The sequence below is a fragment of the Panthera tigris genome, chromosome A1, assembly GCF_018350195.1.
Source record: "Panthera tigris isolate Pti1 chromosome A1, P.tigris_Pti1_mat1.1, whole genome shotgun sequence".
Lineage (NCBI taxonomy): Eukaryota > Metazoa > Chordata > Mammalia > Carnivora > Felidae > Panthera > Panthera tigris.
In genome coordinates this window covers 138475635-138502065 of record NC_056660.1, presented here as the reverse complement: position 1 = coordinate 138502065, position 26431 = coordinate 138475635, and the positions used below count along the sequence as shown (strand labels likewise).

Here is a 26431-nt window from a genome sequence, read left to right as displayed (position 1 = left end):
GTCCCTATTTTGCTGGTCAGCAAACTGATGAGTTCAGTATTATGTGACCTGTACTGGGTAAGGTGAAGCCAGACAAAAATGACATCTTCTGGTTCTTGATTAAGTCCTCTTTCCATGAGTCTTAATACCTCCCAGGTGTTTGTTTTCCTTGTGTGGCAACCTAGACCACCCAAAGGAGTATTCTCAGTTTGAAGCACATTCTGTATCACACTTCATCATGTTCTTTGTTCTCTTACCCACTAGCAGAAGAGTAACTAGAGCAATGGCACTAATTCTGTGTTGGAACAGGGCCCAGTTCCATGTTATAATAGATTCTTAGATCTATTTGTTCCATGTGTAGTGGAGTTATTTTTGTCCCATATGTGGTTTTTTTTCCCTTTCTCTTTGCTCCAGGCCCAGACTCTCACAGTATGGAGGCAAGCTGATAAACACAAGATACCTCGAATCTGTTTTTTAAACAAAATGGACAAAACTGGAGCAAGGTATTTCAAGGCTTCCCCCCCCCCCCCATTTGTTAAAAGTAGAAATACAGGGGTGCCTGGGTGGCTCAGTCGATTAAGCATCCAACTTCGACTCAGGTCATGATCTAACGGTTTGGGAGTTCAAGCCCCACGTTGGGCTCTGTGCTGACAGCTCAGAGCCTGGAGCCTGCTTCGGATTCTGTGTCTCTCTGCCCCTCCCCTGCTTACACTCTGTCTCTCTCCTCTCTCTCCCCCTCTCTCTCAAGAATAAATAAACATTAAAAAAAAAGTAGGAATACAATTTTGAGTTTTTAATGGACTATAACTTAAATTTATAAATAGCTGTTCGTTCGCTCTAGAGTATAAATATTCCGTGGGATCTCAATTCAGTCCCATTAAAAAAGGAGTTTCAAAACAGGTAGAAATGTGATAAGGAGAGATCCTGCTCAGTGTGTAAGTGGCAAATACAAAACACCAACTGTCCCTCTCCTCAAACCACACAGTATGCTTTGTGTTTATGTAATTTTCTATCCTAATTCTGAACTGATAACATGATACCAAGAACGCCTAAGGTAAAGTTATAGCAAAATTGGGCTGGCTTTTGGAAGAAAGGGGATAGCTGTGTGTGATAGCAAATGTAGCTGTTAGAAGAATCCTTGAGTTATAATGACAGATCATGCATTTGAATGTCTAACTAATTATTGGTGACTTTGATCAGTTTATTTAATCTTAGTTTCAAACTATAATAAGTGAAGCTTATAAATAATAATACCCTAGATATCTCTGTGGCAGGATTATGGTAGATACTCAAGCACTGTTTTTTGAAGTTTACATTGAAAGTTTACTCAAGATATTGTCGTGTGGAAAACTGTTCACTGGTGAACATTAGGGACAGTGAAAATGGTTGTGATTTTAGAGACCATTCTTAAATCTGTTTTAAGAATCTTAACATTTAAGGGGTGCCTGAGTGGCTCAGTTGGTTGAGCATCCAATTCTTGATTTCCGCTCAAGTCATGATCTCACAGTTCATGAGACATAGCCTGCATTGAACTCCTTCTGACAGCAATGAGCTTGCTTGGGATCTCTTTCCCTCTCCCAAAATAAATAAATAAACATTAAAAAAAAAATCTTAACATTTTTTAAGTTTACTTATGTATTTTTGAGAGAGAGAGGGAGGGAGCAAATCAGCAGGGGAGGGTCAGAGAGAAAATCCCAAGCAGGCTCCGTACTGTCAGCACAGAGCCCAGTGTGGGGCCCTAACTAATGAACCACAAGATCATGACCTGAGCGAGAGTCGGATGTTTAACTGACCGAGCCACCCAGGCGGCCCAAGAATCTTAACATTTTTAATTATAGTTATTTTGCTTCCTGCAGTTTTAAATATGCGGTTGAAAGCATCAGAGAGAAGTTGAAGGCAAAGCCATTACTTTTACAGGTTGGTTGATTAATATTTGGTTTATTAATAGCAGCAGCTGCAAATTTCCTCATCATTTTATTGTGACATATATATCTGAAACTATCTCAGATGTTTTTTGGAAGAAGTTGGCATGTAAATAGAAGATATAGATTATGGTGATAATGTTAATAGCCATTTGGGGGAAAGTGGAGAAAGGTAACATTTTCTCATCAATGCAGTTCTAATTGAGTTATCATTTAATAAAGTTAATCTCGCTTTGATTTGCAGTTACCACTTGGTGAAGGCAAAGCTTTCAAAGGAGTTGTGGATGTAGTAAATAAAGAAAAACTTCTTTGGAATCCTAATTCAGATGATGGAAAAGACTTTGTGAGGAATCCCCTTTTGGAAATGAGTGATCCTGAGTTGCTTAAGGAGACAACTGAAGCAAGGAATGCCTTAATTGAACAGGTAAAGTAAATACTTTGAGTTTACATTTGCATATTTAGAAAATTTAAAAATATTTTATATATTATGAAATTTATGAAGTAAATATATACTTTATGTATATTTAAAGTGTAATATAAAGTGTAATGAAGAATACGATGAACACCAATGTTTCCACCACCCAGCTTAAGAAATAGAATATTAGCAATACCCTTGAATCTTTGTGTAACACTTCTGTTTAAATCTCTCTCCTTTCCACTTACCATTTACTCCCCCCACCACTATTTTGGTTGTAGCCTTTTTCTTTCATTTGCTTTGTTTTCTAGTTCACTACAAATGTATATATTCGTGAAGGACTTAGTTTTCCATGGTTTTGAACTTTCCTTAAGTGGAGTGATATTGTTTGTATTTTATAACAGTACATTGCAGATTCATCTTTGTTGTTATGTGTGGTTATGCTTCATTTTCAGTCTTACGTCATGTTCCAATATGATTATACCACATTTGTCCGTTCATCTGTGGGTGGACTTTGAGGTTATGTTGTCTGTTTTGCTGTTACAAACAGTGTTGCTGTGAACATCTTTGTATGTATCTCCTTGTACACACTTGTGACAATTTGTTTAGGGTTAAACCTAGGAATATCAGAGAGTGTGTCCGTCTTTTATCAAATGTCACATTAACTTAGAAAATTTTAAAGCCATTAATTTTATAGGTAATAGATAACTCTGGACCTCATCCACCCTCAAAATTTTAATAGGAAGTAGTAAGATTGTTAATATTTATGATATTTTATATGGTATTGTTGGCATATATACTAATAAACGTGGTTTATTTATGCGATAAGTTTAAGTGCAGTGGCACTAATTCTCTTTGGATTCTGTCTCTCTCAAAATAAATAAACTTACATAAAAAAATACATACATACATTTCACTACCATAAGATTCAGAGAGTGAATGGCACGTTCCATAAACTCTCTGAATCTTATGGTAGTGAAAAACATTTGAATCTGAACTGTTTGATTTTTTTTTTTTATTTCTGAATTAAATTGGTCAGAGTAGATCCTGTCATCATTAATTGTTTTCATTAATCTTTTGTATGAAGTTGTTCTTGAAGTAATTATTTCCCTTTATAACTTACAGTAATCATCAACTTTATCATTAACAGAATAATGGTCATTGTTCTTTTTATTACTAGGTAACTGTTACTAAGGACTTACTGTGAACTAGCTTAAGTGCTTTACATGTAATACATTTAATCCTCATAGCAGCCTATATTATCCTCGTTTTACTGGTGGGGAAACAGAAACTTAGAATCCTTAACGAATTTGTCATATAGCTAATAAGGAGCAGTGCTGGAACCTGAACCCAGGTCTGATTCCATTTAGAGCTGGAGCTCTTACCCACTTTGCTTTACTGCTTCTCTAATTTGGGGAGCCATAAACAGAATAAAAGTAGAATTGACATTTATGTATGTATGTGTGTATTTTTTTATATAAGTTTGTTTATTTTGAGAGAGGATCCAAAGCAGGCTCCGTGCTGTCAGCACAGCCTGACATGGATTTTGACCTGAGCAGAAATCGAGAGTTGGCCTCTTAACCAACTGAGCTACCCAGGTGCCTGAAATTGACATTTATTCGTCAGTAATTGGGTGCATAATTAGTTCTCCTAGAACTAAGCTGGGTGGTGGAAACATTGGTGTTCATCGTATTCTTCATTATACTTTATATTACACTTTAAATATACATAAAGTATATATTTACTTCATAAATTTCATAATATATAAAATATTTTTAAATTTTCTAAATATGCAAATGTAAACTCAAACTCAAAAATCTCCTAGATTTTTCTTTGTTTTATCTTAGGCATGTCTAATGCATGTCTTAGGACAGGATAGTATATAACAAAAATTAGATTTGAGACTCTCTGTAGATGATATTAAAGTGCTAATTACAAGGAATACATGTGTATTTATAGAATTGGAGAATAAGACCACATCACACCTGTTAGGATAGCTACAATCAAAAAACCCCCACAAAACCCCTCAACCGGAAGATAAGTGTTGGCAAAATATGGAGAAACTGTAACCTTTGTGCACTGCTGGTAGGAATGAAGATGATGCAGCCACTGTGGGAAATAGCATGGTGTTTCCTCGGAAGATTGAAAATAGAATTACCAAATGGTCTAGCATTTCTGCTTCTGGCTGTATATCCAAAAGAATTGAAAGCAGGGTCTCAAAGAGATATTTGCATTTCCTTGTTCATAGCACCATTATTCCTAATGGCCACAACGTGGGAGCCACCAAGCGTTCATCAACAAGACGAGTAGATAAAATATGGTATAAACATACAATAGAATATTATTCAGCCTTAAAAAGGAATGACATTCTGACACATGCTACGATACAGATGAACCTCGAGGACGTTATGCTAATTGAAATAAGCCAGTCCAGGAAAAAAGACAAATACTGTAATGATTCCACTTATATGAGGTATTTAGAGTAGTCAGATTTGTAGAGACAAAAAGTAGAATCATAGTTGCCAGGGGATAGGGGATAGGAGAATGAGGAAGAGTTGTCTTGTGGTATAGAATTTGGGTTTTGTGAGATTGAGAAAGTTCTGGAGATTAGTTTTACAACAATGTGAATATACTTAACACTACTACTCAACTGTTCAGTGAGAAATGGTTAAGATGGTAAATTTTATGTTCTGTTTATGTTAAATTTTACCACGATTAATTTTTTTTTTAGAGAATAAGATTAGTGTGGACTAGAAGCAACTTCCTGTGTTCTAGAGGTGAATAGTGATAATAAGTTACACTTACTGTATTCTTACTATACGTTCTGGAAGCATGATTTCACTTGGTTATTCAATCCTTGCCCTCTGAAGTAGGTACTAGTATTATCTCCATGATTAACCAAGGTAAAGAGAGGTGATGTGGGGGCGCCTGGGTGGGTCAGTCAGTTAAGCATCCGACTCTTGGTTTCGGCTCAGGTCATGACCTTGTGGTTCGTGAGATTGAGCCCTGCATCGGGCTTTGCACTGACAGCATGGGACCTGCTTTGGATTCTCTCTCTTCCCTCACTCTGCCCCTCCCCTGCTCATCCTTTCTATCTCTCTCTTTCAAAAATAAATAAGTAAACTTTAAAAAGAGAGAGAGAGAGGGGTGATGTAACTTAAGTTTTTGAATAAATCAGCAAGTAGTGGAGCCATTTCAAGGCAGTTTAATTCCAGAAGCTGTGCTTATCCATCATATATGCTCCCTACTACGGAGAATGGTTAGGTATGTTTCTACAATACTTAGCTGTTAAAAATGTGTTTTTGTCTCCCAAGTTTGAATGTTTTGCTCTTTTGTACTATTACAAACTTTTGAAACTTTTATTAAATTTATTGTCAGCTGAATTCTCCTATTTCATACAGGCAGATAACTAAGAAAAGAACATGAATTAGATAATTGCATTTGTATTGCTGAAATGATGCCTATGACCCTCAACTTATATCTGTTCCTGCAGTGCCGGATTAGAATAACATGAGTTATTTTAGTTGGACTGTCTTAGGACATCTGGTGAATATTCATAATGTTAAACAAATACCAGATGAAACTTTTTTTTTTTATGTTTTACTTATTTTGGGGAGAGAGAACATGTGCACATTAGCAGGGGAGGGGTGGACAGAGGATAGGAAGTGGGCTCCTTGCTGGCAGCAGAGAGCCTGATGCGGGGTTCAAACTCACCAACTATCAGATCATGACTTGAGCCGAAGTCAGATGCTTAATCGACTGAGCCACCCAGGCAGGAAACTTTCCCCACAGGAAACTTTTCAATGAACTAAGACTTCTAAATCTATCTAAAAACAGCAATCCATTAGATATGTTATCACTGACTGCGAATTGTGGTATTTTATTTCTTTTGAGCACTCCGAGTGGATAGCACTTTATTGAGATACTTCATCTGGCTATTGCTTCTCATGTATGTAGGGAACTTATAATAGCACATCTTCAGTTTTCAGTCTCCTTTCCTATGAAAGAAATACTGTTTATCTCTTGAGATGTTGAGGAGAGTTCTGTGGCCTGGATAAGGTAGGTCATGTAGCTGTCTTGAAATATTTGGATAATGTACATTTATTTGGACTTAATAGTTGTGACAATAAAAGCAAGTTATAGAACTAAAACCTTTCTTTGTAGGTTGCAGATTTGGATGATGAATTTGCTGACTTGGTTTTAGGAGAATTTAGTGAAAATTTTGATTTGCTACCAGCTGAAAAGGTAAATTTTATTATTCATTTACTTTAATGAAGTTTTACTAATTGGATGTGGTTTGATTTCTCTGTCTCAGGTGTTTAGTTTTTTTCAACTTTGCATAGCATTAGAAAATGCTGACTTAATTAGGAGAACATTAAGATAAAGTCACTATTAATACAAGTGCTTAAATAATGGTAGTGATTTACTGTTTTCAGATATGCTTTACAAAATCAGAAATTGAATTTTTTTTTTTTTTAATTTTTTTTTCAACGTCTTTTATTTATTTTTGAGACAGAGAGAGACAGAGCATGAACGGGGGAGGGGCAGAGAGAGAGGGAGACACAGAATCAGAAACAGGCTCCAGGCTCCGAGCCATCAGCCCAGAGCCTGACACGGGGCTCGAACTCACGGACCGCGAGATCGTGACCTGGCTGAAGTCGGACGCTCAACCGACTGCGCCATCCAGGCGCCCCAGAAATTGAATTTTTTTTACTCCTCTTGAGTCAGTACAAGTTACTCATTCCTTCTTTGCAGTGCTTTCCTTGTGATCATTTCTTTAGTAGGGAAATTACAGGTGGAAATTTTATATTGAAAATTTACTGGTTTTGTAGACTACTGCAATGATTTTTCTTATTTTCTCTGACACCGTTTTAATTCTTACTAGAAGCTCGTTACAGGTCTTTACTTATTTATTTTGTTTCCTTTTGAAATACATTAGACCAGAGAATAGGCATATAAAATAGTAGTAATAATTGAATTAGGACAGATTTCTTCAAGGCATTTCTGTTATTTTCTGCTAGAGACCTTCCCCTATGAATTTGGCAAACAATCTTTATTTTTCTTTATGAAACGAGTTACCAGGTAAAGTTGTTTTTTGTTTGCTTGTTTGTTTGTTTTTAAGTAAACTCTGCCCAACACAGAGCCTGAACTCACGCACCCAGGGTCAAGAGTTGCATGCTCCACCAGCTCAGCCAGCCAGGCGCCTCCCAAGTATTTTAGGGGGATTATATATATGTATGTAATGGGGTCCAGACTGAGCCCAGAAAATGTACTTAGTTATTTTTCACAAAAAGAATTAAAGAAAAACATGAGTCTCAAGATTAAGTTTGAGACCTTTGAAGTTAGGAATGGAAAAAAGTACTTTTCTTTTGAACGAAATGCCATAATTATTGAAATATGTTATCGTTTAGTATTTGAGCGCTTAGATGTGATGTTTGTTGTGCCCTGTAGTCACATACCATGGTTTCTCTTTTCAAAGAGCTTATGATCTGAGGAGGAATTGATATACCTTTCTCCTTCCAGTAGGTTGCAAACACACCCATGCTTTTCTTCGTTTTTGAGGTCTTTCAAATTTGATTTCTACCCTGATTTCTCATTTTTCTTTGGATTTGATTTTTTTTTTTAAGTTTATTTATTTTGAGAAAGAGAGAGCACAGGGGGGAAGGAAGAGAGAGAAAGAGAGAGAGAGAGAGAGAGAGAGAGAGAGAGAGAGAGAGAATGAATGAATCCCAAGCCCTGCACAAATGCAGAGCCCGTTGCGGGGCTCGAACTCATGAACTGTGAGATCATGACCTGAGCCGAAATCAGGAATCAGACGATTGACTGAGCCACCCAGCTGCTCCTCAGTTTGATTTAATGTTGGTCTAATTCCTTTGAGGAAGTTGTAATTCATATATATGTTCTTAATTTCTGTACAGGTCCTCTTTTAGACAATCAAGGTTAAATCAGAAGTACGTTTAATTCATTTATTTGAGAAATATTTTTAAATACCTGCTTATTTTAGGTACTTCTGTAGTTTCTGGGGATTTAGCAATGTTTGATGGGACTTATTGTAATGCTTATGTAGATTTTATATTCTGGGGTATAAGGACACAGACAATAAACCATTAAATATATATCCAGTATACCAAATAGTAATTAACATTATAAAGAAAAATACAGAAGAATAAGGCCATGAAGAATGATGGAAGTGTGCTGAGTGGTTCTGTTTTACATGGTTGGTTGGCGAGGGTGTCTAATTCTGAGATACTTTAGTTGGAGCCAGTATACTGCACACAGAATACAGTACTTCTGTCTCTGCTTTATAGCTCCAGACTGCAATTCGCAGAGTAACACTGGCTCAGACAGCAGTGCCTGTGCTTTGTGGAAGTGCCCTGAAAAACAAAGGTGTCCAGCCCTTGTTGGATGCTGTTACCGTGTACTTGCCTTCACCTGAAGAGCGCAACTATGAATTTCTGTAAGTATGCAGTACAGATTAAAATCTTATAGCCTCGCAAAAGCGGGAAAGTAGGTCTTGTTTCACAAAGAGCATTTGAATCACCATTTTTGAATAACATTGGTGAAGAATATCATTATAAATGATATAGAGCTATATAAATTTTTACTTAAAAGAGACATTTGTTCGCATGTCTTATAACCTGCTATATTTACAAATGGAGCTAGAGTGTGTGGCTGTCATCTTAGTTAAAAAAAACAAACAGTAGAGTGGAGTTGTTTGATAAATATTCTGTAGATAAATTTATACTAGATTTGAAGATTTTTAAAAAGCTCAAAATATTTTGTGGTTTAAGGGTATTGTTTTACTTCTGTTGTCACTAACAGCTTTGTACTTGGTAATAAATCCTCTAAAATCCGAGTGACTCTTCAGGCAGGAATGGACTTTGTTTAATCCTTTAACTAGGACGTTAATCACTTTTCATATCTCTCAATTGGAGAAGCATTAATGGTAAAGTGATTATGGGCATGGACTGTGTACTCCTTGGATTTAAATCTGAGCTCTCCCAAGTTGTTTAACCTTCTACCTGTAAAATACAGAGACCAGGACCTATCCTATTGGATTGTTACAGGAATCAAACGAGTTAATACTTATAAAGCAAATGGAATAGTGCCTACCTAGTATATGGTAAACTCTATATGAGTATTTGCTAAAGTTAAAAATTGGAGGGAATTAGGGATGAGATGGAGAAGTTCTATAATAGGAGTGTCTCACCTACTTTGAGTCATGGGCTCCTTTGAAACTAATGAGAACATGGAGCTTTTCCTCAGAAAAATGTGCTTGTGAACAAAATTTGGCAATTTCAGAGGGATTCAGGCTTTCTGTAACGTATCAGTGCGCACCAGTTTAAGGACATCAATCTGTAAGAATTGTAGATTTCTATGATCATGCAACTGGAGAGAAGGTGGGAGGGCAGAGTGTAAGTAGTAGTTAGAAAGAACCTATACATTTACCCTGTACAGGTTTTTGTGAGAAGGTATATTCTCACAAAATAGGAAGGTATACCTATCCTAGGTACATTTTTTGAGGAGTGAACTCTAGGCAGTGAAATTATTTGCGAGTAGAGGTAATATCTGGGAGAGAATCCATTATTTTTAATTTTGAGCAATTAATGATCTCCGTTAAATAATTTATCTTTGTGGAGGAAGAGAGGTAGTTAGTACTGACATAATGTAATCAGCCAGAGTAGCTAAACTAGAAGATATGAGGGAGGACATTAGGGTTAAGTTTGCACAGTGATTCTGATTTGATCTGCATAGATATATGGGAAGTGTATTTTAAAGGCCTTTCTGGAATGTCTCAATTTTGTAGGCCATGGTATAAGGGTGACTTATGTGCACTGGCATTTAAAGTTCTTCATGACAAGCAGCGAGGACCACTGGTGTTTATGCGCATTTACTCAGGCATGATAAAACCCCAATTGGCCATCTATAATATTAATGGAAACTGCACGTAAGTAGAAGCTTATAGGTTCTGTTCTTTTTTTTAATGTTTATTGTTTTGAGAGAGAGTGAGAGCAAATGGGAGTGGGGCAGAGAGATGGAGAGAGAATCCTAAGCAGGCTCCGCACGGTCAGTGCAGAGCCTGATGCAGGGCTCAAACTCATGAACCGTGCAATCGTGACTGGAGCCGAAACCAAGAGTTGGATGCTTAACCAACTGAGCCACTCAAGCACTCCAGAAGCTTAGTTTATTTTCTAAAACTGCAGTCATTTCTTTAAAAATTCTTTTACTGAAATAAATCATGGTTTTTACAGGGAGAGAATAAGTCGTCTTCTTTTGCCATTTGCTGACCAACATATAGAAATCCCTTCACTGACTGCTGGTAACATTGCTTTGACTGTTGGCCTTAAACACGTAAGCGACCAGATGGTTTCTCTAGGAACTATTAGCTTAAATGTTAAATTAAAACCAGGCATTTTGCGGTAGCAAAAACCCACGAACGATCCAAATAGTCATCAATAGTGGGGTAATGAATATTGTAGCATATTCATCAACATGGTTGAATCTCAGAAAGAAAGAAAATTATAGAAGTCTGTAAACTGTGGATTATATTCATGTAAAATTCAAATCCAAGTGAAAATACACTATAGATACATACCTGTGTTTTAAATTTAATAAATATTTTGTTATTCTCATTGGGTATTTTACTTGATCATTGCTGACAATTTAATCTAACCTTATAACTGATCCGGGTAATAACTGAAGATATATTGCCAATGAAGGCTTTGTGAGGGCAAGGACTTGGGTTTCTTTTGTTCTCTGTCCTTAGTCCCTAGATCAGTGCATCACATATAGGAGGCAGTCCATGACTTGTCAGATGAATGGATGAAAATAAGTTGATGCTGTGTATGTTTTTGGTAAGGTAAAACTAAGGACATTTCATTTATATATGGATTAAATTGAATACATTTTCTCATTAAACTTTGGTGTATTCGGCATTTAGGATAGCCATGGTTACTTTGAACATTTTTTAACCTCTTTATGGTTAATTGCAGGATTCAAGATCCTTTAGTATAAAATGTCCACAGTCCAGATATAGGACTTGTAGCCTTGAAATGTCTTCTGTCCACCCGAAGGCAGGAGCTCCATGTACATATTTGAAGGAGTTACACAGAGACGTTTGAACTATTGCTTCATTAGGAATATCTTTACAGAGAAGGAAATTGGCATGGAATGTTGTAATATTAAAGTTTAAAAGTGAAATTATAGTTTTAAAAAATAATGAGTCTGTAAGGATGCTATCAATTCTGCATGGTCTAGAGAATTCTGGTTAATTGCTTGTTTTAGTTAATGGAAGATTTTCTGTAAAACAGTTATAGACATTTTTACTGGTGGTAAAACTCTTAAAATGGACTTCTACTAAAATTGACCTATTTTGATATGATTGAAAATTTAGGAAGGTACATTTGTTTTACCAAATGAATTTTGAATGTGTAGTGAGTGTATTTGAGAGAGAGAGAGAGAGAGAGAGAGTGTGTGTGTGTGTGGGGGGGGGGGTTAGAATTTATTACAGCAGTATCTTGGATAGAATTCTTACACAAGTTAAATTAGCTTTACCTATGCAAAGTTGCAGTGAGCTTTGTGAATTTGTTCCTGTTTTAAGTTCTGATGAAAGTGTCACATTGGAAGTTTTCACATTTCGTGATTCTCGGTGTAAGCTGAGTGCTCACTGAGCCTGTCTTGTTCCAAGCGCGATGTTTGCTTACAGACCGCCACAGGAGACACCATTGCCTCATCCAAGTCCAGTGCATTAGCTGCAGCTCGTCGAGCCGAAACAGAAGGAGGAAAAAAACATAGACGGAACAATGAAGCCGAAAGACTTCTTCTGGCTGGGGTGGAGATTCCAGAACCTGTTTTCTTCTGTACCATAGAACCCCCTTCGGTGGCTAAGCAGCCAGGTACAAATAGTTTTGGTGTATCAATTAACTAGTAATTAGATACAGTTAATAATTTAGATACAGATAGTTATGTTATGCCATCAAAAGATTTCTCACATGATTGAGTTCAGTTTTATCAGAAGTCATGGGTATTACTTGGGATTAGTCTTGTTTTCTGTTTAAGATGTTTTGATTTTTACAAGCTCCTTTTATTTATTCTTTTCCCACATGTTGGCCATTTTCGACTATCATCATCTTCCTTGCTCTGGTTCTTGTGGTGCTGTCATTGGCATCCGAAGTAACTGGCGTCAGGATTCCCCTTCCAGTTATAATAGATTAGACAGTTAACAGTTCAGAAGGATTCATTTTCTCATCACCATTTACAAAATGCTCCTTTCCTTGTTTTTTGGCTCAAGCTTTAGAACTCAGTGAAGATATTTATATACTATGGTTAATGTTATTTGACCTTTTTGAGTGTTGTGTACTCGTGCTTTAGCCTTTTTAAGTTCTCAGTGGCTTCTCATTACTTATATATAGCACAAACCCAGACTCCTTTCTGTGGTATATAAATCTCATGATTTCAGCTGTATCATTTCCAATTGGATTTGGTTGCATATTCTAGAAAACCCCCAAGTAACAGTTGCTTTAATGACAAAAGTTTATTTCTCTCCCTTGTAAAATGTGCCTTGGGTTGGGAGTCCAGGAGTTAGAGGGTGGCTCTACACCATCATCAGGCCCCCGGGCTCTCGTTTTTCTGCCCTGCCTCTCTGAGTCTGTAGCTCCTATCCTTAGTTATCACAGGATGGCTGCTAGCACCTCTGGCATCACGGCCAAGTTCCTGACAGAGACATGGAGTAAGGAGGAAGAAGATGTGTCCTTTTCCCCTTAAAGATTTCTTCTGTGTCACTGGCTATTACTTAGACATCTGGCCGCTCAGTTGCAAGGAGTTTGGTAAATGCAGTCTTTTAGGCAGGCGGCAGCAGAATAGAGAGGAAGACCACTAGCAATCGCCGACACCAGCCTTCTTGCCTGGCCTCATTGTTTGAAACTTCCTCCTTCATTCTGAACCCTCTTCTCTCACCAAAAAAAAGTAAGACAGAATAACGACTCACACCTTATACTTCTGTAATAAACTAGTTCCAGTTTTCTGAAGATACCATGCTCTTTTTGCATTACTATTTCTTTTCATTTGTTCTGTCTTGCATTATAATGGCATAATGCAGTTTGTCTACCTGGAAGATGTTTACTCTGTAATTAGAAAATCTCATCTCAGGCATCACTTCTTTTTGAGGCCCTCACTGAATTCCTATATTAAGTTGTTGAAGGACAAATCTAGTTCTAGAGGTGGCATTAGAAGCAATTTTTTCCCCTTAAACAAGTTGGGCTCACAGATGATGGAAAAACAAAAGCACCCATTTACTGCCTCCCATGTCTTGAGTACCAAGGGGAAAAGAAACAGGAAGATCCCTAGACAAGTAGGAGTTCCAGTTCCTCACCATTCAAGCTGGAGTTCACATAAAGAAGTGTGAATACTGGTTTAAGACAGCCCCCAAATACTGAAGGAAACTGGATCTGTTCTTGTCCAGTTGGTAAAGATACAGCAATGAAATTAAAACAGGTATAGCAGCAAGTTTTCTTGTCACCTTAAAATGCCCTGAGACCAACTAAGGGTATAGTCTTGACCCTAAGGAAGGAGGATCAGGTGATGTGAATCTGGTTACCCAGGTTGATGTGTATCAAAGTTGACCAAACTAGTTATATCAGGGGTAGCCAGGCACTTAAGAGCAGGGGCTGCCCAAACAAAATAATCTGACTTTTAAAAAATATATTTGAGGGGTGCTTGAATGACCCAGTCATTAAAATGCCAATTTTGGCTCATGTCATGATCTCACAGTTATTGAGTTTAAGCCCTGCGTTGGGCTCTCTGCTGACAGCTCAGAGCTTGGAGCCTGTTTTGGATTCTGTGTCTTCCTCTCTCTCTCTGCTCCTGCCCCACTTGTGCTCACGCTCTCTCTCTCTCTCTCTCTCTCAGAAATACAATAAACATTTAAAAAATAAAAAATAAAAATATTTGAAAGTAATTTCATATTTCAAACATTGTGAGTACATAAATTCAAATTGTGACATTGCAGTTAAGTTGCACCAGCTCATTTTAAATCTAGCGCTTCAGCTTGTAACTACTTGAGGAAGAAAAGTCTGGGGTCCAAAGTAAGTCTAGTTAATGGGTATTAGCTTAGAGGTCCGAAGTCCCACAGGGGATGGGACTTTATAGAGTCTCCCTTAGACTTCTTTCAAGCAAATCTACCTTTTCTTTATTCTGGCTCTCCATTGTATTTGCCCCATGTTCCTATTATATTGACCCTCTGTCTCATAATGCCCTCTTCATCCCAATAAACTCCTGAAGGGTAGATTCGTCATAAATATTTTTGAATGAGTTTGCATTTTACAATAAAGTTACTGTGTTTTCATTTCAAAAGCTACAGTGTCATAAGCATTATTACTTTGAATAGGTGCTTAAAAATAAGATACTGTGTAAAATAATGCCTCTTAACCTTAATGGGCATAATATATTTCTTGAAATTCTTGTTAAGTGCAGCTTCTGATTCAGTACTGGAACCTGATATTTTGTCTTTCTAACAGGCTCCATATCATGCCAGTGTTGCTGGTTCTTGGACCTGACTTTGGGATGTCAAGAGTCCAGGAGAATACTGTTCAATAGAAATATAACATCAGCTGTAATCTAAAATTTTCTTAGAGCTACATAAAAAAATAATAAACTGGCAAAATTAATTTTAATAATATATTTAACCCAGTATATCAAAAATAGTATTTCAACATCTAATCAATATAAAAAATTAATGAGCTATTTTACTTTCTTTTTTTCATATTTAGTCTTTGAAACCTGGTATGTATTTTATACTTAGAGTATATGTCTGTTTAGACTCCTAATATACTAATTAGATGGCTAGTGGCTACTACTTGGACAGTGTATATCTAGAAGCGTATGTCCCTGGAATATAAGACCACTTTAAATGTGTGGTAAGGTTGGTTCATGAATCCGTTGCTCAGCTCTTTTCTTTAGCCGCACTTCATGTCTGAGAAACTTCGAACATCTTTTGTAGAGGGGGAGAATACAGTTAACAGCTAATTGGTTGTATTAAAGTATCACTTGACTTTAGAGGCCATATTTATTTCAAATAATATATTCTTGTTTCCTCATTGGGTGTGATAATTCATCATAGAGTGATCACATTAGCATCTCTTTATTCATGGTGTAATTTAGTTTCCTTTGCCAGTTTCTCATTGCTTGTCTTTCTGAAGGCATTTTGCTTTCTTGTCTTTTCCTAGATCTTTGTGAAACACAATCAGATGATGTTAGTGGCTTCCCAGTGCAAATTCAAATTCTGCAGCCTGGCCTACAAGCCCTTACATGATGTGATTACCTGCTAATAGCCAGCTACCATCTTGTTATTTTTCTAATAGCAAACCATTTCTTGCACAGGCATTTTCTCTGGTATTCTGTTTCTTCAGGATTTTGCATATATGGCCATTCTTTATTTGTGTCTTGATCTAACTTACCTTGGGGAGACCCTTCCAGATCATTCAATCTTAAATAACTTCCCATCACTGTCTTATCACCTCGTTTTATTCACTACAAAGCATTGATGCTGTTTGAAACGTTCTTTTTGAAAATTCGCTTGCTCATTTTTTCCCCCACTAGAACATATGTTACATTATCTAAAAGATGAAATGTAAAGATAACATTTACTGTTTATCCCCCAGATTTGGATTATGCATTGAAATGCCTTCAACGTGAAGATCCCAGTTTGAAAGTGAAGCTAGATGCTGATTCTGGACAGGTTCACATTTTATTACAACTTTACTTCCAGAAATCTTTCAATAGTGGTATTTGTGTGTGTGTGTGTGTGTGTGTGTGTTTCTGTATTTAAATGCATATATCTAAAACAGATTGGTCTATGCCCCCGGAAGAAAAAACCTTCTCTTTTGGTTCTCCGATAATACAAATTTCTGATTATCAGGTTGACTGTCAAACTAGATAGAAAAATTTTTCTTACTTCCTCAATATAATTAATTACGCCTCACTTCTTTAAACCACTTTTTAATTTTTTTAACATGGAAGCTTTGCAAATTTGCGTGTCACCCTCACACAGGGGCCGTGCTGATCTCTGTATCGTCCCAGTTTTAGTATATGGGCTGCTAAAGTGAGCACATAAAGACCACTGTCATTTCAGTTTTCCAGAAGACAGCCTTTTGTGAAACTTTGAAATAAAGTTCAACCCCAAGACAAAGCCTTGAGCTTCTTATGCTCCTAAGGCTTATAAACACGGCATACTAAAGGGAGGATGCAAAGGTGCTTTTCTGGTCAGTTACATATAAGGTGGGGGGAGAAGTGATGGCTAACAACCTAACACTGTGGGAGGAAGTAGAGCTGTAAAGTAGGTGCTAAGAAGTTTGTGGATATTACATTACAGCAGAAGAACACAAGTTCATTGTGTCTTTTTAGGAAGGCAGGGTAAAGCTTGTGTAAGATTTTAGAACAAGTTCCTTTAGAAGATTATAAATTTAAGGATAAACTAAGGATTTAGTTAATCTGAAAACTATGGAGTATTTTATTTCCCAAATGCCAGCTAAATGAGGTAGTAATTTAGTTTAATACTGAAGGAGACAGCAACCAGCACTTAAACTTTTTTTTTTATTTTGAAAAACTTTCATTTAAAAATGCCAATACATACTTTTTTTAAAAAATGGCAAATAACACACACGGGTTCAGAGTACAGAATTAAGGTGTCCCTTTTTTCCATCTTAATTTACACAGGTAAACAACTGTGAAAATGTGAATAGACTTTCACACTTTCCCAAATGTCTTATGCTGTGCTATGTTATTAACCACAGTTTATTTTTTCCAGAGATATATACAGATACATAACAAGTCTTTCTTTTTGTATTATTCTACAACTTGCTTTTTCCAAATTCACTGCTTTAACTTTAAAGTACAGCAATTGAAACAAAATAATCCTTTTGTTTGTTTGTTCCTTATAATTACAGCTCTATTACAGCAGAAGGATAAAATTAGAACCAGCCAAAGGAAGAAACAAATAGGGCAAAATCTGGGAGAGTTCTAAATGCATTATCTTCCTTCATCTTCAGGGATGTATTAACCCTTTTGGTAAAGGGTATTGCCTGTCAGGGAGGCTCACCCCACCCCTCCAGAGTTTTTATTAAGGCTTGATTACATACTGCTCATGTGGTTGACCTTTAGTTTCCAGTACCTCCTATAAGTTGAGGCTATTACCTTGACTTTCCAGGTCGGAACAGATAAGGCTATTCTGAAGCGCACACCATAAATCACATTGTTACACTGTCCGGTGGACAAAATCCCCCAGACGAGTAAAGACACTTCCATCAGGCAGCATCCTGGCCTAGAGATTACCTACTAGTAGCTGAGGGTAGGGGCCATACCTCTTTTTGGGTGCAGTTAATTCTTTACTACATAGATGGCATATGAATAAGACTGAGCAAATATGGATTCCTTGCACTATACTCTTTCATACACAAACACCTTAAGGAATAACTAGTGTTGTAAAAAAAATTTTAAAGCATGTCTTGATTGGTTTTGATAAAAATTTGGCTTGTTCTAACAAGGGCCCTAAGTAACAATGAAAGATCAAAGATAAAAGATAATTTCACTGCCAAATAAAGGTCCAAGCTAGTCTGAAAAATTTAACTAGTCACAATACTGTAAGGGGCCCAGGATGATTGGGAAATAAATGCCAATGTGGTTGGGAATATTTGGGGAAAAGATTATCCTCTTCACCCCCCAAATAACAAGATGTCACTTTCATCCTTAAGACAGTTGCTTACATTTTCATTAAGACAAGGGCTTTATCCTTTCTTTAAAGGTATAACCCAGAAGTTGCCAACATCAGTTACACTCATGTTTCATTGGCCAGAACTAAGGTATATGGTTGGGAATATAGTCCTGGCTAGATGCTACTTGCCTAATTAAACTGTCATGTAATAAAGACAGAATAGCCTAGAAATTTACTTTTAATCGACCTATTATTCCACTCAGAAAAAAACAAAAATGTTTTGAGGAAGAACCAAAAAAAAAGTTGCAGAGAAACTCAGTTTGTAATTAATGAAAAATAACATATATTGATATAATGCCTTTATATAGTATTTTGTGATAAACATTTTTTCTTTGATCTTGGTTTTATTTTCTTCCTGTTTTAACCAGACTGTCTTATGTGGTATGGGGGAGTTACATATTGAGATTATTCATGACCGAATCAAGAGAGAATATGGATTGGAAACCTATCTAGGGCCTCTCCAGGTGGCATACCGAGAGACTATTCTAAATGCAGTTCGTGCCACAGGTAAAATAAAACATTTAGGATTTGCTGTGCTTTTCTCTCTCTCCAGGATCTCTTTTCCAAATCTTTCAATGTAGTTGCATAAAGCAAGGTTCATACTCACTAGCGTCTTCCATCAGTGGGCATAGGTTTTGTGTGTGTGTATTTTTGGGTCTCTTTAGGATTTTGTTCTATTTTGTTTTAAACCCAGCCCTATTCCTGTACCACTCAATACATCAAATAAATGATGAGCCCTCATCAAACAAACGTACTTTTCAGTGGTGGTCATGGGGTACAATAAGCCCTTCGTGTAGAGATATTTCACAAAAAGGATATCCAGAGGGCTCATGAACATATTAAAAGATTCTTCATATCAGTAATGATTAGGGTCATGCAAGTTATGAGATATCTTACACCAACAAAATTGGCAGGGAAATCAGACAGCATCAAGTGTTGGTGAGATGTTGAGCAATGGAAACTCCTAAAAACTTAGGGTGGGAGTGTAAATTATGTAACCACTATGAAAACAATTTGGCAACTTCCTTGTGAAACCAACTGTGTGCAGACTTTACTACTTAGCACTTCTCACATGCCCTAGAGAAACTCTTATACATGTGCACTGAGAGATGGATATAAGAATGTTCATAATAACATAATAATAATAACCACCTCTGAATAGAAAAAACCACCCCAAATATTTATGGATAGAGAGTGTGTAAACGGTATTGTGTTCATACAACAGAATATTAAACAGCTGTGAAAAAGAATGAATTACATCCATATGCATCAGCCCAGAGGACCCACAGATAAGCAAAAGAAGCATGTTGCAGAATACATAATAACAAATTCAAAACACATCAGAGTGAACTATATTGTTTAGGAATACATGCATATGTAACATAACTAAGGAAACTCATAGGAATGAGTGATTATATCATGATAGTGATGGCTTTGGAAGGCTTGTAGGTTACTACTGGTAATGGTCTATTTCTGAGTAGTTTTTAGGTTTCATAAGTTCTTTATTTTTAGATTATAAAGAGAAATTGTAGACTATAATTCTTAAGTTTTAATTTAGGCGATGCATCACTCTATTACATGGTCACTAACAAAAATACAACATAGTTTTGTTTTAGTAATGATGGAGATTGGTGACTGCTGTTGGTTGTTAGCAAATGAGAGATACTGCTTTCAATCTTTAAAAAGTCACTATTTTGAGAAATCATAAATGCATAAAACATTGGAAGAATATGAAATTTAACAATTTGTTGGTTAGTAGAGTTAAAATAGCTTTTTAATTTCATTAGATAACCCTTTGTACTGTTTTACTGTTAAATAAAAATTTTATAATTAAAAGAATTTCAGTCACATAAGATATTTGAAAAAATTTAAATGTGTGATCTACATGTCAAAACTTGTGGGATCATCTGCCTCAACACATCTTAACCTTGCAGTAATATTAAGTGATTGAGAGCTGGTTTTTACATTGATAAACACAGAAGCAAATGCTTTCTTGATAGAACTTTTTACTCCCACATCTTTATGCTGTATTTAGTACCACGTAATATTTTTTCCCACTTTATCTTCTATGAGACTTTGAGTTTGTTGACTGCAGTTTTTCCAGTTGTGGTACCTTAATACCTTTCCAGAGCAAATCTCTAAGGTATTATATTCTATTTGTTTACAGATACCTTAGATAGAACATTAGGAGACAAACGGCATCTTGTGACTGTAGAACTGGAAGTAAAACCAGTTGAAACAGCCTCTGTTATGCCAGTTATCGAGTATGCTGGAAGTGTTAGTGAAGACCTTCCGACGGCTTCCCAAGAGGCCACTGAAAATGGGATTCACAGTGCATTCCTCCAAGGTAAGGTACTCAAGTAAAGGTAAGCTTAGTATAATCAACCACTTAGTCACTCCTAATATTATACATTATTTCTAACTAGGTAATGTTTTCTCACTACTCTTCCCATTATGTGTATGTTAGACCTGTTTCCATTGTCCCATGATCCTTAGATATTCTGGTGGGGTTTTTGTTTTTGTTTTTTTGTTTTTTTTTTTTACCAGTCTTCACTTTGTTCTTCTGTTTTGGGGTTTCTATGAATAGTTTCTAACTCAGATACACTTTCTTCAGCTGTGTCCAGTCTACTTGTAAGCCTATCAGAGATAATTCATTTATTTCACTGTTATTTTTTATTTCAAGCATTTCTTTTTGGTTCTTCTTAGGACTTCCGTCTGTTCTTGCATGTGGTTTACTTTATCAGAGTCTTTAGCATATATCAGTCATGTGATATGATCATTCCAACATACTTACCATGTCTGGTTCTGATGCTTGTTCTGTATTCATATTGTGCTTTTGCTTTTTAATATGCCTTGTAATTTCTTCTTGATGGCGTAACATGATGTACTGGGTAAAAGGAACTGCTGTAAACATGGTGTGTAGTAATGTGGAAGTCACGTGTTGGGGGAAAGGAAGCATTCTAATCCATGGGCTTATAGTGAGCCTATGCCTCTGGACGGGGAACCACACAAGTGTTTTTTTGTTTTTTTTTCACTAGCCTCAGGTTGGACAGGATGGCTAGGGTGGCCTGGAGTTAGGTATTTCACCCAAGTCAGGTCCTGCTAATGCCCCTGCTTCTTAGGCTCTAGTTAACTAGTTTCCCCTGAGAGCAGGCCTTTGTAAGAACAGAGTGCTCTGGAGTATTTCAGAATGGTTTCTTTTCCCCTCTGTCAGAAGTACAGAGAGATTTTTCTCTGATACTTACAGGAAGAACCTGCTCGAGCTCCGGGAGGTACATCTCAAAAAATTATGGGGGCCCCCTTATGATTTATGACTGTGTCCCCCTGAAGTTTATAACTCCCAGACTTCTCTATAGTTGAGGTTTTCCTGCTGTGGCACTGGTTCCTGGGCTAGTGAGCCTCTGCTCCAGGAAGCTGTGACTTCCTTTGTTCGCCTGCCTCTCTGGTTTTGGGGGCAGTGGTTTGTCCTTTGTCTTCTCTCTTATGGCTCTAGGAGGGGTTGCTTATTATTCAGTCTGTTCTACTTTATACTTGTTGGGACAGAGTGGTGACTTCTAAGCTGCCTAAATGAAGTGGAAACTGGAAGTCCTCTCCCTGTCTTTACTCCTCACTGCATATTGAGTGCTAACCTAAGTTTTTTCCCCTACCTAGGACCATTGCTTGGATCCCCAGTCCAAGATGTGGCAGTTGCTGTACATTCACTGATAATTCATCCTGGTACCTCCACAACTATGATTTCTGCCTGTGTCTCCAGATGCATACAAAAGGTAGAGAATATCCTGTAGTTCTCCTTTTTGCTTTAGGGTGACTGTCCTGATAGCAGTGTGCCATTGCTCCACAGACATCTGTGCTTTGCCGTGCCTCACACTTGTATTGATGCCGTCTGTGCCTTAGAGTCAGCAAGAGTTTTTACCCTGGACAGTCTCTGATTTCTTAATCACCAGGGTTATATCTGTTAGAGGACCTAGGAAGTTACTGCTTAATACAGACTGCCGGGAAATATTCTCTGATTTTAGCAAAGAGGCAGGTTTCCTTAACTGGCATTTTTGGTTTCCCCATCTCAGATACACAGCTGTTAGAGGTGAGCTTTGTTGTTTAATTAGGGGACATTTTGGGGGTATCCTGGCCCAAGATGGACTGTAAAGGACATTGAAGATGTAATACTAGTTTCAGTTTTGAGTTCATGTTTATTTGAATAAGATTACCGTAATCAAAGATCATTGAAATCAGATTAAGTCGCAGGGAGCCTGGTTGGCTCAGTCTGGTAAGGGTCCTACTCTTGATTTTGGCTCAGGTCATGATCTCAGGGTCATGAGATTAAGCCCCTCCCGCATTGGGCTACTGGCTGAACATGGAAACTGCTTCTTAAGATTCTCTCTCCCCCTCTCTCTGCCTGAACTTCACCTGCTTATGCTCTCTCTCTCTCTCAAAAAAAAAACAAAACAAAACAAAAAAAAATCAGGTAAGACTAACTAATAATCCAGATAAGCACCTAACTTTATCAACGCATCAAGCAGTCTAGTCTTGGAACTGTTACTTACCTCCCATTATTTCTTTGAGTGTCTTGCCTCAGTAATCTACCAGAGCTGATTTAACTCACAGGGTCTTAGTGTGCCAAATGTTGATTCCATGCATTCTTCTCAGCATTGGACTACTACAGTTTTATAAGTGACTGATTTGCAGTAAAACACTTGCTTTTAAAAACCATTTTCTGAAATTTTAGACTGTGTCTGAAACTTGATTTTCTGTGGTCTTAACTGAATCTAGAATTACAAAGTTAATGTGAATACCCGAAGTCGCTGACTTAAGAAGGTACAACTTAATGGTCCTTTCATATGATTTCATTTAATTTTCATTAAAAAAAATCTATACATTCAAAAAGTATTATTTAAATATTGTTTGCTGGGGTGCCTGGGTGGGTCAGTTGGTTTAGTGTCTGACTTCAGCTCAGGTCATGATCTCATGGTTCGTGAGTTGAAGCCACACGTCGGGCTCTGTGCTAACAGCTCGGAGCCTGGAACCTGTTTCGGATTCTGTATCTCCCTCTCTTCTGCCTTCCCCTGCTCATGCTCTGTCTAGCTCTCAAAAATAAAATTTTTTTTATATAGTTTGCCTAAGCATATAGTTAGAAGTATTATCTGGTAAGTTAATGATGCCTCCTGTATTTATTGAGCCTTCTTTGTTGAGCTTACTGTGCACTGCGATGGACATAAATGGAATATGGATGTTTGCCCTCACCTAAAGGAGGTTATGATTTTACAAGGTAATTAAATATGGCCAAATAGCCAAAATATTAGAGCAGACTGGGGGTCATAAAAATGGAGAAGTGGGGAATTAGTATTATTGGAAGGAATATCTGAGCTGTGGATTTTGGTAGTTGGACACAGGGGCATTCCAGACAGGGGAAGATTGAAGTCCCTTTAGCTGTACTCTCAGATGAAGGCAGAGTAGTAGTGAAAGACAGTGTTAGAAAAATGGAATCAGACTATAGAGAAACCTTTAAAAACTACCCTGAGGAGTTTGAGGTTTGTTTTGAGAACAGTGGTGAAAAATTTAAAGTTTTTGAGGAGGGCATTATAATCACTGGAATACAGGAGGAACTAGAAGTAGGCAACAGATAATCCAGGACAGGGAATGGACTGGGTCTGAATTAGGATACTGACAATAGGAATGGAAATCTTAAAGCTACTTGGAGAAATGGAAGTTAGAGATGCATGTCCAGGTGAAATGAATATTATGATGTCCTCAACAGAAATAGGAAAGAGCACCCAAGAATGTTTGCAAAAGGAAATGATAAGGTTATCTTGGATTGCTGTGGGATATTTAGAAACTGTTCCGGGGGGGGGGGGGGGGGGGGGGGGGGGCAGTGGGTACAAGGCTCAAGCACATAGAGACTATAGTCTGTACCCTCAATCCAAATTATTCAATTCTTTGCTTGCTTTTAGTGTTTTCATTTTTACCTTCTCCCACTCTGTTATTTTGTTCTGTAAGACATTATGTGAAGTGGTACAAAGCTCTTGGTAAGAATTGCAAAAAGAGAGGTGTGCTGTGTGTTTTGAAATTTCGATGATAATGGGCATATACTCTTGGTTTTACTTATCTGGCCATTTTTCATGATTGTGCGGGTAAAGGGCAGGAGAGGATGGGAAGGTGGTGACGTATCAGGAACAAAAGAATTCGAGGCCCAGAGCCCTTACTTGACAATACAGCCAGTGTTAATGCCCCCTCTAAGGCCTTAAGTAATAAGAATCAGTGGGTGGTAGTGGAGCATCGAACAGAGTGATGACCCGCTGCACCTGGGTAAAGATGAGGGCACATTCCAGAGCCCCCTCGTGCAAAGTTTCCGCTGTAGATCTCTGTTACATCCCACCTAGTAACGAGAGGCTTAGACTAAATCAGACTTTTATTACTTTTGAATTCTGGTAGGCTCTAGCAGGATAGCTTTTTGATTATTTTCTGAGGTTTATTTATTTTTGAGAGAGAATCCCACGCAGGCCCCGTGCTGTCAGTGTGGAGCCCGACCCCACCAACCATGAGATCATGACCTGAGGGGAAAACCAAGATCCAGACACTTAACGGGCTGAGCCACCCAGGCAGCCCAGTAGGATAGCGTTTTAAATCTGACCCACCAGTACTTATAGTGCTTGCATTTGCCGTACCAGTTTGTCTGACGTAGTGATATCCTGAAAGACTGGGACCCCAATACAGCTTATGTTGCTGCTACTTCCTCCGTTTTCTTCCAGTACTTGCCCTATGTGTTGGCTTCTGTTCGGTTTGCGTTTTACTTATGTGCTTATTCTTCTTGCCTTTTGTTGACTGTGTTTCTGTTAACCTTACTGTAGTACATTTCTGGATTAGTCCTGCTATGGACTGTAACTGTAATAGGCATCAGGAACTAAACACGTGATTTCAACAAATAAGATTTAAGTCTTTGATTGAAAGGGGAAAACCATTTTTTTTCTTTGCACTGTCTCTGGCCACGTGTTCTTAGATGCTCTGTGTAATTAAGCTTTATTAAGCAGCCCCTTGCCATGTACCTGATAGCTTATAAAAAGAGCTCCAGGCTTACAAGGATGGGCAGAATTTACGAATCTTTTTTAACAGAAATTTGATTTCCAATAAGGAAAGGGGAGTTAACATTCTTGAATTTCTTTAGGCTCTGAAGAAGGCTGATAAGCAAGTTTTAGAGCCCCTGATGAAGCTCGAGGTTACAGTCACTAGAGATTACCTCAGCCTTGTCCTGGCAGATCTGGCACAAAGAAGAGGGACCATTCAGGAAATCCAGACTCGTCAGGAAAACAAAATTATTACTGGATTTGTTCCCCTAGCAGAAATTATGGTAGGTACTTAGTTACTGAAAAGAATACTGGGGATATTTATGCTGAACAAAAGTAGACAATCAGGACTTTGAACTGTTAGAGTGTTTGGATTTGAACTGTTATGGGAATCTAAGGGATTACCACAGGTAGGTGGGGTCATTACCATTCTCCACGCTTCTCTTCCTAAATGCTGAGACTAGGGAATACTTGTGAAACGTACCCACATTATTTACTTAACCTCCACAATATTTGTCTAGTATTTCCTGACAAAATGGTTCAATGAGAACTCACGTGAGTCTCATTTTCACCTTTCCTGATAATGATGAAAAGATTAGCAGCAGGAAGAGATACTTGAGGCTTAAATTTGACAACTGACTTCAATTATTTTGACTAGGGTTACTCAACTGTGCTTCGAACGCTAACATCAGGCTCAGCTACTTTTGCCTTAGAACTATCTAATTATGAAGCCATGAATCCTCAAGACCAAACTGTACTGCTCAGCCGGCGAAGTGGCTTGACCCAAGTACTTTGAGACTCCGGAGCCCCTATCAGCTGCAGTTTCAGTAAGAAGAATTTTTATTGCTTTACTGAACTAACTAAACTGACAGTGGTACTGGAGTTGCCCATTCTATAATCAGATAGAGGTCCCATTTTAAAAAAAGATACATCTTTTATTTAAAACAATGCACCAAATCTTAATTTCCATGATTTCAAAATCCAGTTGATTGTAGTACAGATTGCTGTAGGTTTTGTCCAGGCTCATTTTTATGTTTTGTATTCATAGTCACAATATCCAGTAAAAAGAGGTTCTGCCGATATTCCCCGTCTATAGAACAAAGTATGAATTAGGTTTTAGATTGACATAATGCATCTTAATAATAAACTAAGTTCTTTGAGAGCCTGAGTGGGGGAGGGGCAAAGGGAGACCGAGGATCTGAAGCTGGCTTTGTGCTGACAGCAGAAAGCCCAGCGTTGGGCTCGAACTCATGCACCGTGAGACTGTGAAGTCGGTGTGCTTAACCAACTGAGC

At 37.6% G+C, this 26431-nt stretch overlaps 2 protein-coding genes and 1 non-coding gene across 6 annotated transcripts in view; 1 reads left to right on the top strand and 2 right to left on the bottom strand.

Moving 5' to 3' along the window:
* Window positions 1-25964, top strand: part of GFM2 (GTP dependent ribosome recycling factor mitochondrial 2) — a 59510-nt gene extending 33546 nt beyond the window's left edge. For all 4 annotated transcript variants that reach the window (XM_042988349.1, XM_042988344.1, XM_007079843.3 and 1 more), the window contains 14 exons: window positions 394-482; window positions 1836-1896; window positions 2146-2325; window positions 6481-6561; window positions 8625-8773; window positions 10124-10264; window positions 10569-10668; window positions 12023-12212; window positions 15975-16051; window positions 18451-18589; window positions 20250-20429; window positions 21734-21849; window positions 25239-25421; window positions 25796-25964. In XM_042988349.1, coding sequence (XP_042844283.1) covers window positions 394-482; window positions 1836-1896; window positions 2146-2325; window positions 6481-6561; window positions 8625-8773; window positions 10124-10264; window positions 10569-10668; window positions 12023-12212; window positions 15975-16051; window positions 18451-18589; window positions 20250-20429; window positions 21734-21849; window positions 25239-25421; window positions 25796-25933 — 1824 coding nt within the window. In that variant the 3' untranslated portion in view covers window positions 25934-25964. The remainder of the gene's footprint in view (window positions 1-393; window positions 483-1835; window positions 1897-2145; window positions 2326-6480; window positions 6562-8624; window positions 8774-10123; window positions 10265-10568; window positions 10669-12022; window positions 12213-15974; window positions 16052-18450; window positions 18590-20249; window positions 20430-21733; window positions 21850-25238; window positions 25422-25795) is intronic.
* On the bottom strand, window positions 16319-16422 carry LOC122232205. Its single transcript, XR_006209555.1, has one exon. It is a non-coding gene; the product is annotated as a U6 spliceosomal RNA (small nuclear RNA).
* Window positions 25965-26025: 61 nt separating the features above from the next.
* The window catches only part of HEXB (hexosaminidase subunit beta), a 74143-nt gene continuing 73737 nt past the window's right edge, over window positions 26026-26431 (bottom strand). The window contains exon 16 of the mRNA XM_007079842.2: window positions 26026-26227. Coding sequence (XP_007079904.2) covers window positions 26167-26227 — 61 coding nt within the window. The 3' untranslated portion in view covers window positions 26026-26166. The remainder of the gene's footprint in view (window positions 26228-26431) is intronic.